Raw genomic sequence first — 10,437 nt, 5'->3', positions numbered from 1 at the left:
TTTATATTATTATTAATAAGGGAGTATTTTATCAATGGTTTCTGATGCAATAATCTTAAAAATACTTTTTTTATACTTATTAATATAGTCATGTGGTTATAGTGTTGGATCAATAAATTAATAAATGTTAAATAAACACAATCTAAGAGCACTAAGTATCTTATGGTTTATGGAAGGGAAAAATTAATATGTTCAAATCCCTGAAAGAAAGATGAGAACAAACTAAATTTTTAAAAATCAGGTGCTTAAATCTTATAATTATTTAAATGTGTTCCAATACATCAATGACTTGATAATGCTTTAAAGCTAATTTCTGAAAGTAATCATTTCTAAAAAAAAAAATACAATTCTTTCTGTGTTTTACACAAGTTCCATGCTGTAATTGGTTTTTCATCATTTTTACATGCTCGATTATAATAATTGTTTGAATATTGAACACTAAACAAATATTTTAATTTAGCTACCCTTTATTGTTGACAAAATTCTTTTGATTTTATAGCAGTTTTAATAAATAGAAGATATTACATTAATTTTTAGTATAAGTGGAAATGAACATAATTGTTATACGTCATAAAAAGTGACATTTCTGTCGGGTAAGATATGTGCTTAGTATTATTTCTCACTATTGCTCTTAAAAATTGCAGGTTATAATCAAAATCTTTCTTCTTCTACACCATACCTTAATTCATCTTCATATTATGGAGGAACATCTTCTGGTTATGGTGGTATATATGTTCCATCTTCAAGTTCTTTAAAGCATAATTTGTCGGTTCCTTCTATTCCCGGCCTATCTTCATTATCACCTCTTTCTAGAAGTCCAACTCCTTCTCAGTTTCCAAGCAGGTCAAGTAGTTTCAATAGACATCGTTCTCGACAGAGAGCACGTTCAGCTATTGGTGGTAGTACAAAAAGTCTGCTCTCTGAAGGATATCAAGTAAGAGATGAGCTGATAAGGTTTCAATATAACAAAATATGTTTAACACAATAATTTAAAATGTGGATTAGAATGAGATGTTTATCAACTATCATCTTACCAATGTTTCCCATATACTAAGTTTAGTTAAAAAACATCTTAAATTTAAACAAAAAACATAACATCTAACATTTCAAGTTATTAAACCAAAAATAAAATTTGTTTTACTGTATCTTGTAAATACTAAATGGGTGCTCTTAATCATTCATAATGTTTACCAATTACCTACTTGCTATGTTTTGATAGATTTTAAGGATTTATTTATTTTGTAAGTTTCTCTTATAATTAAAAAAAAAATAAAAATGTGTTTAATTAATAGTATATTTTGTCCCAAAATAATAAATTTTCTTTTATATTTGATCACTTTGAATGTTTGTAGCTAAATAAGACTTCCTTTTCTAATCCTCAAGAAAATCCATATCAGTATATATTACATTAAGTTTGAAAGTACATTAAGCGTTTGAGTATTAGATCAGTAAACAATTTTGAGATGTTGATATGTTATCATTTATCAATGAAGCACTAAATAAGAATGTTCTTATTGAAATGGTGCTTTCATTATTCAAACAGCCTTGTTAGTTATTTTATTCTTAGCTGAAATATTTATTTTATTTTATGACCATGCATTTAAATGTTTAATTGTCTAATATGCTTTCAGAGTGGAGATGATTCAGAGGCCACATCAAGGTTGAAATCTGTGATTCCTGGTGTTAATAACAGTAACTCCTCCCATGAACGTGTATCAAATGAAAATGGAGAAATTATTGACTATAAGAAGGTACTATTGATTTTTGTCATAATTTTAATAAAGCCATATTAAGAGACTCTGTGCTTGATTTGACTATTAATGTTATATTTGATATATGATCTTTAAATCTCCTATTATTGCAATAGCAACAGCACTTTTTTGGTTACTTGGTTGGTTTTGTGCAAAGTGAAGCATGTGTTTGTGCTAGGGAACCATAGCACCCAAAGCAAAGTAAAAAGATCAAAATAAATAATTTACTATTTGTGAATTTTTGAGGTATTTTTAAAAATGTTGCATTTCATCAGTTTTTCAACATTACACCCAGTTTTATAAAGCTAGTTTAATTTTAAAGAGATATTAAGGTTAGTAGATAAAAAAATGTTAGATACCCCAATATGAGGCCTATCTAGTATTTTTTTTTGTCCTCGTTTTGGAATATCTTACCTAGGTTATTTTCTCCAAAAAAAATTCTTAAGTGGGTTACTATTTCACAAGGTTATTTTGTTTGGAATGGTTTTTATTATTTGTCCTAAAATTTAACTATTCATTTATTTTTTAAGTGAAATTTCTTAATCGTCATCCTACAACTCAAGAAGAAAAAAAAGATAGTGCTTGAAATGAAATAATGAGTTTTTGAATATTTGAATTAAAATATCTTGAAAACCAACATATTATCATTTATCATATTAGTTCATTAAATATTCTCCTTTGGTTTGATGGAGCCATATAGGGTATATTATTTCATATGATGAAAAGGGCTCCTCCTCACCGATCTATTGAACATAGTCTGAGGGTTAAAATTTGATGTGACTTCTGGCAGTTTAATGTAAATACATGAGGTTAAGGTTAGTAATATTTATATATTCCTGTGCATACTTACAGTGGAAGTAGTTGATAAGACCATGGTTTTTGTACTTGACACATTAGAAGACTATTAAAAATAAAAGAATCGGAAGAAAATCTTTTCACTATTTGGATGCAGAATAATAATCGGAATTTAAAATTGATGGAAGTTACTAAATGAGTAGCGGTTTTATTCTACTTTATTTTCTAATTATTGCATTGCCCTCCTTCTTATTAACACTATTACCCATGAAGGGTCTTGGCTTCCTCCAACAGTAGCTCTCACGTGTCCCTATTCTGTGCCACCGCCATCCAGTTTCGGACATCAAAATATTCTGAGTCAAAAACTTGTTCTATTTTATTTTTAAATAGCTTTAAAAAATAGGACTGTATTATGAGGGGTTTTGTTGGTTTTAAATACGCAGTCAGAAAAAGTGGATTATAATGAGTAGTTTATTACTGCACACTTGTGTAAAAATGATAAGGAAAAGTATATATGTAAACATGTAGAGATAATGAATAGAGCTCCAATGATATGATATGAAATGGCTAATGCTGGATAACCAAAAAAAGTAAATACAATTTTAAATGAAATTTCTTAATTAAAATTCTTTGGAATTTAAAGAGAAAAATGTTTCCTTTTATGATGTACAAAGTTAAAAATGTTTATATAAAAAAAATTAATCTGAATGATTTGAATTATAAACCTTAATTAATTTCAAAATATATTAATAATATGAATCTGCTTTAATGTTATTTAGCTTTATGAGGAGTCATTGGTCGAAAATGACCGGTTACGTGAAAAATTACGGCAAACGGAAGAAGAGTTAAAAGATGCGAAAACAACATCTGAGAAAAATGCTCTTTTGGTAAGTTTTAAGTTATTTCATAATTATTAATCCTATTTTGAAATTCTAAAAGTATATTTATGTTGACGTCCATCAATACTTTTTTTTTTTTTGGCGTCTAAAAACCAGAAAGTGATTTATTAGATTGTTATAAATGAAGTTAAAAATGTTAATTAATTGAATAATCAATTTCTGTACTTAAACATCATCTGTGAAAATGAATTGTGGTATTCTGATATATTACCAGACCATAATTTTTTAAAGAAATAGTTGGGAGTTCTTTTTAAAGGGAATCCTATGATTACTAATTTTGAAAATGTTAACCTGTTCAAGCCTTATATTACTTTAAAGAAATTCATTCTTAACAATATATTCTATATGTCAAATATACAATTACTTCATATATTTTTCCTATACATACTAATATACATTGAAGTACCAAATAATTTTTAAATTTAAGATCAGTATGTGTTTCTAATTTATCTGATTATTTTAGGCTAGTCGAAATTCCTTATCAGAAGCTGAAAAAAGGGAGAGACGGGCCATGGAAAGGAAGCTTTCAGAAATGGAAGAGGAATTAAAGGTAATTTTCATGTGATTAAGAATGAAATAAATTCATTTGTTGTTAATTAAATCAATTATTGGTTTAGGGAAAATATTGTATAAAGTATTATGATGAAAGGGTGATTGTTGAAAATAGAATTTCTATATCAAAGCTTCATTGTTAATTTTTCAGCAATTGCAAAAGTTGAAATCTGATAATGAAAGGCTGAGAGCCGAGAATAGAGCTCTAACACGTGTCGTCTCTAAACTTACATCTTCACACATTAAATAGGTAATAGGCGTGCGTGACGATAAATCAGTGCTGGTTTTATTTAAGCATTCCCTAACTTGATTATATATTTTTGGTGTTTCGTGATTAATTTGCACGTTGGATTTTCAGTTGTACATATATTTTGTGGATCATGGAAGTTTGTTTGCATTTTATCATTAATATTAAAAGTTTGCTTTTAAATTAAAATTTGCTTTTTATAGCTATGTCATTAAGATAGTATAATTTAAGATACATAAACGTAGTTTAAAAAAACAATTTTTTTAGCTTTTTTAGGGGTAATTTGTCAACAGTTATTCAAACTTGGATAAAATAAGATGGTTTTATATGAATCATGATTTAGATTTTAGTTAAACTTTTAATGCTACTTATAAATCCTATTATTTTGACAAAACATAGTTCATTGCTTTAATTAACCCAGGCTTACTAATACTAGGGACACCAAGTCAAATTATAGCTTCTTGTTAAAAAATTCCTTAATGTTGAGAAATAAATACAAGAATGATGGTACTGTTGACAGTACAAATGTTAACTATATCCAGTACATCACATACTTATTAACCATCCGAAAACCAGATAGCTTCTGAGATTCTCAAGTTTAGGTGAGCTGATGTCCTACAGGTGGTACAACTATAATGTTTGTAACAATCAATATTTTTATTCTATTTGTGTAAATTTTTTAGAAGTTACATGCTCCTCTTTTTTTCCTACTTCCACTGTCTACCTTTCAATGTTGAGGAGCTTCAATACAGAGAGCTACCAGTCCCAAGGCAGCTTTCTTATTTTTCACACTTGGCCTCTCCTAACTTGTCGATATATTCTTTGTTGAATCCAAGGTCTTCCTCTTGGTCTGGTGCCTGAAATTTGAGTTTTTGTTGTATTTTTTTTTGTTACATTATTGCTTCATCCTTCAGTTGTTTTCTTACAAGTTACCCTCATATTCTGCTGCTTTTCCAGTATTGATCCTTTCTCCAGTTCTCTCTGCATCTTCCTTACAGCAAGTTTCTTTTTTGATGTTCAACAAATTTGTCATGGTATCATTGTTTGTAGATGTGTTATTAGCATACACATTTAGATAATGCCTTCCTCTGTCTGGTAATTTCTTTAACTGTTACAAGATATCAGGCATCTTCATTCATTATATTTTTTATCCTTTTGGTTCATATTTTTTGTAGTTTTTAAATATTTCCATTTAAAATATTATTCCATTTTAAATATTCTTATAGTAATTTTCTTCTTTGATCTTTTGGATTCCTCTCAAAGTTATTTCTTATCATATTGTCTGATTAATATATTTTCAAAGCTTATCTGATAATATATTTTTTCGATGTTTCTACCTCCAGAAACTTTTGTGACAGTAGTTAAAACACAAAATCAAAAACATGTACCAATATTCTTTAAGCTCCTATTTCAAATTCATAGTCCTTTGTTTAATTTCTTTTAGAAGTTAGGTGTATTTCTATTTCTATAAGTCAATTGAACTAAGTCATGAGGATAATGCCCCTGTTTCGGTCTCAGAACAGTGTTTCTCTTTAAGTTGGAGTAGTAAAACTGTCCATAACAGGTGAATCCTCCATTGGTGTTCAACCTTTTATTCTTCCTGATTTAGTCACTACTTTCCTGCTGAAGGATGTTGATTACCACTAATTATTAAATTCTTCATTTCATATTCAGCTCCACATTGCCCATTTTTTTCAAGGCTTTTTAATTTTCTCTGAATCGTTTTTCCAAGGAATGTGTCCTCCTAAAATTCTTGCTGTTCCTTAAGAAACAAGTCTGGAGTAAAGAAAGGTTAAGTAAAACAGATACTTGGTGGAATATAGTGTAGTTACTATTGTATTAGTGTATTGTAGCAAAATGCAGCGATTAAGATCCATGTTACTCATAACCACCTCAGTTGTTTCATTGATCGGTTTTGTAGTGTGATGGTACACTATCATGAAGCATAATAACCTCTATGTTCCTTTGTTTTGATATCCTGATCTTTTTTTTTTACTCAAAGCTTGATTCAGATAAATTATTTGTTGTTATTAGTGTTCAGCATTAATTCAATATTCAAATAAGCAGAACTTTTACTAAAATCAATATTTTCCATAGAATTGCTGATTAAAGTAATGCAAAAATGTAAAAATTACATCATAATGAAAATTTTAGTTAGAGAAATAAAATCAATGGTAGCAGCATCAAAGGGAAAACAGGGTTTTTGGCCTTGCTCACAACAAATAACAATTCTTTTCCCGTTAGTGAATCAAAAACTTCATTTGGAATGCTTGGGTAGCTACCAGAGACCGTAATGTTACTTGTAAGGTAATGGTTTATGGTTGAATAAGACTGATCCAAGCAGTCGAAAAGTTTCTGATATTGTTGACTGTAAGATAGTACTTCAGTGATATGATGATGCTGGTACTAAAATGGTAATCTATAATTATAAAAATTGGACATGTAAAAAAGGAGTTGAGCAATTAAGATTTAATTACATTTTGTCTGTGAAATGTTAATACTTAATTTTTGAAAACCCCAGGCCTGTGCGCATGGACATTTTTATTTTGATAGGCCTAATAAAAATAGTCTGAAAGGGCACATATGCCAAATTTTCATTAATACTTCCTCTAGAGCAGGGGTGGCCAACATTTCTGTATATAAGATCTACTTTCTATCTTATAAGTGTTTCACGATCGACTCATTGTTATAGGCATAGTCTAAATAAGAAGAAAGAGTATGAAATGCATACTGTGTTTCAGTGTCAGGTGCATTCCTGGGAGTTAAGGGTGGATCAGGAATATATATGTTGAAAACTATTTTTTTTTTTTTTATTATTTTATATTTTTTTTATTTTTTATTTTTTAAATCACTTATTACATTTTCGAGATATAGTCTCATAAAGAAAATAAATTTCCAGATCCATCTTTTGATAGCAGCATTCTTTATATGCGTTACCTCAAAAATTAGATTTTCCGACACTTTTTCAAAATAAATTTTTATTAAATTAAGATGCATTTTAATTTTTTCATCAACTGTAATGTACAAGTTGTACTATTTGTTCATTAATATGAAAAAGTTGTTATAAAGCTGCAGAGTATGGCTGATAATTTTATTTCAATATTTCACTTTCACGTTTTTTTTTTGCCAAGAAAATGTATTATGAAAGAATAATATGGCTTACTTTTTGCTTATCTATCAATAGCTTGTTGAGTACACATCTTACTGAAATACAGATATACGGCTTATCTACCTATGTAAAAAACAAGAATAATAATTATGTAAAGGGGCAAAAAACTCACATCCAGGAAAATTTAAAGAGCATGGATAATTAATAACTTTTGAGTCATACAAAATATGTTTGACTGAAACTATTGCTTGAAAGTTTTGTCTTCTATAATCGCTTCAAAGTTCATGGTACACGGAATTCCATCTTAGGCATTGACAGTTGACCAAAATAGGCCTTGCAATCATTTTGTTGGCCACTCCTGCTCAAGAGCAGAGTTTCCCAAACTTTTTCACTCTTGGCTAAAAATATTTCACACAATCATCCTTAGAGCAGTTGAATATATAGGAAAAAAAGAAAAGCAGAGCCAAGTAAATACTAGATTGTTTGAATTTGAGTAGACAGAAATGCATGTTTTGAGTCCTTGAGACCGTCTTGTCTCACAAAATGGTCTATGAACAGCCTAGCTTGAAAAATGTAAAGTCATATGAAACTGAAATTATATATTTAAGGTGGGTGCATAGTCTGGGGTGTGACAGCAACTTTTTCAATAAAATTAACTATTAGTGCCACTTAATGGAATCGATTTTTTACTTTGTTTTTTCTTAAAAAACGGCTCCAAAAATCGTTATCAAATTTGGTATATCAATTAAGTAGTCCTTAATATCAGCTAGACCATACTTTCATTTAAATAGCCTGAAAGGGCTTAAATGGTGAATTTTTAAAAATCTACCACTGAAGTACCTTTAATTTTGTTTATTTGAAAAAATTAACAGTTTACATTGTTAATTATAAACAATGGATAAATTTAAATATCGAAGAATAACTAAAGGAGAGAAAAGGATAAATTGAGGTATCCAATTCGAACAGGAGAAGCTGAGACCATCAAGTCTTTCAACTCATTAAAGCTTCATTAAACTGATGTACTCTTGACAGGAACTAAATTTTCATTTGTTATTCCCACCTCAAGAAACACTAAAATACAAATTTTTATAGCAATCACTCTACCTGGTTTTATTTTTTGAAAATCACAAAAATAGCGGTAACTTTAACATTAGCCTACCAATCTACACAAAATATTGTGGGGTGATAAGTGAAAGTAGTATCATGCGCACCATACCATATTTTTTAATACTATTTTGAGAAAGTGGCATTCACTTATGACATACACTTGAGGCACATACTTTGGAAACCATTGGTCTAGAGCACCTTCACTTTTATTTATTTGTAATAATTAACCACTTCACATTGTTAGTAGTAATAAAAATGCCTAAATATGAACTATAAAAGAATTTGATAATTTACTGATCTAGGATATGAATGTTCTTGTGTTTCCCTGATCATTATAACAATGGTTGAACCAGGTTTAACAGAGATATGGCATATTAATTGTATCCGTATTTTAAAAATATTTTAGTGTTTCTCGTGAAAACTTCACTTGAGGTTTTTATTAATTTTTTGAATGATTTGAATTCTCCCAAAATTTTCCAGATGCTTGTTTGAAGGATGATTGTGGACATAAATTTATTTCAATATCAAATCTAATCGTAAAAACACCGAGACGTTGTATCTTATATACCATTTCTATTTTCTGATAATGTTAAAAGTTTGGCATCACTCTATAAAGTTATAAAGTAATTTATTTTTTTACCGAAATATTTTTTACAGAGAGGTAAGGTATACCACCAGACCTAAGATAGTTTTCTAATCTTAGACAATTTGGTTTGATTAATTTTCCTTGTTGAACTAATTGTGACTAAACGAGATTTATTCAGGATGTAACTGGCATCTTTTTATAAATAACACTTAAATGATTCTGATAATCTTTATTATCAGAACAGTTAATCAAATAATTTGAGAAGATACCATGGCTGTTTTTCTGCATAACAACTCTTAGAAGAGTATTTTCAAATCAAAATACTTAACACAAATTTAAAAGTAGAAATGAAATTATGATGAATTATTTTTTAACAATGTTAATTTTTATTTTTTGTTTCTGGATTTCAAATCTAATCTGAATATTGCTTTGCTACTGATGTATTATTATTAAAATACTCTTGATTTTGATTTTTTTTTTAATGTATATTTCAGCAACTTGAACAACTTAAGTGTGAAAACCAGAGGTTAAAGGATGAAAATGGGGCTTTAATACGAGTTATAAGCAAATTGTCTAAATGACTTTTGCTTTCTTTCATTATTCCTTTATTTTAGGTGTTGATAATCTCATTACGTAGTTTCTGTTGTGTACAGCTGTTATAAGTTTATTTAATTATATATTACTCATACACTTTCAAGTGTTGAGCCTGTCATCTAGTGAGAAAGATTATTATTTATTGATTGTTACATACATTGAAATTTGTTTGTATCTAATCATAGCGATTGATTTTTATTTTAAAAGTAAAAATGTGTCGAGTATAGTTCGATTTTAACTTTACAGTATTCTTTTAATTTTTAATGAGGGCATTTTCATCATTCATGTTGTATGAATTAAATCTGTTTTTGTTTGATGAAGCCTGTCTTACTGACAAATGAATGGAAATTTTGAAATTTAACAACGTTAATATAAAATGCATTCCATGCTAATCACTGCTCTCTAATCAGAACAAACCTTTTTTAAAATTTATAAACCTCCATTCATTTATACTATCTATGTATTAAAGTTGTATATTAAATCATGTAAACATAGTTACTATATTAAAATTTATTCTAAATGTTTATATATTTATAATGAATTGTCAATATTTTGTAAGTCTTTCTCATCTAATATTTATTTATATTGCATACCATTGTAAATATTTATTCACAAACCTTGGGTTTTTATTTATTAACTTTTTTGTTCGACACTGCTTGAGGATGCACTCATTCCTTGCAAAAAGAAAAAACAAAACAAAAAAAAATTGAATTGTTTACTAAAATAACTATTAATTGATAGGTCCAAAGTATATATATATATATTAAATTACTGTTTGTTTTCTAGTCCTTAGTTTT

At 28.3% G+C, this 10,437-nt stretch overlaps 1 protein-coding gene across 6 annotated transcripts in view; it reads left to right on the top strand.

Annotated features, from left to right (window-relative positions):
• LOC106689635 (Myosin binding subunit) overlaps positions 1 to 10,425 on the top strand; it is a 93,576-nt gene extending 83,151 nt beyond the window's left edge. For 5 of the 6 annotated variants that reach the window (XM_014434727.3, XM_014434722.3, XM_014434726.3 and 2 more), the window contains 5 exons: positions 1,632 to 1,751; positions 3,326 to 3,433; positions 3,909 to 3,995; positions 4,149 to 4,247; positions 9,541 to 10,425. In XM_014434727.3, the coding sequence (XP_014290213.1) occupies positions 1,632 to 1,751; positions 3,326 to 3,433; positions 3,909 to 3,995; positions 4,149 to 4,247 (414 nt within the window). In that variant the 3' untranslated portion in view covers positions 9,541 to 10,425. The remainder of the gene's footprint in view (positions 1 to 1,631; positions 1,752 to 3,325; positions 3,434 to 3,908; positions 3,996 to 4,148; positions 4,248 to 9,540) is intronic. The other variant, XM_014434723.3, reaches the window with a different exon arrangement.
• The last annotated feature ends 12 nt before the right edge of the window (positions 10,426 to 10,437 follow it).

Source organism: Halyomorpha halys, unplaced genomic scaffold (genome assembly GCF_000696795.3).
Source record: "Halyomorpha halys isolate HHAL.00 unplaced genomic scaffold, Hhal_1.1 Scaffold1421.1, whole genome shotgun sequence".
NCBI classification, from domain to species: Eukaryota; Metazoa; Arthropoda; class Insecta; order Hemiptera; family Pentatomidae; genus Halyomorpha; species Halyomorpha halys.
This window is presented reverse-complemented; position numbering and strand designations above follow the sequence as displayed.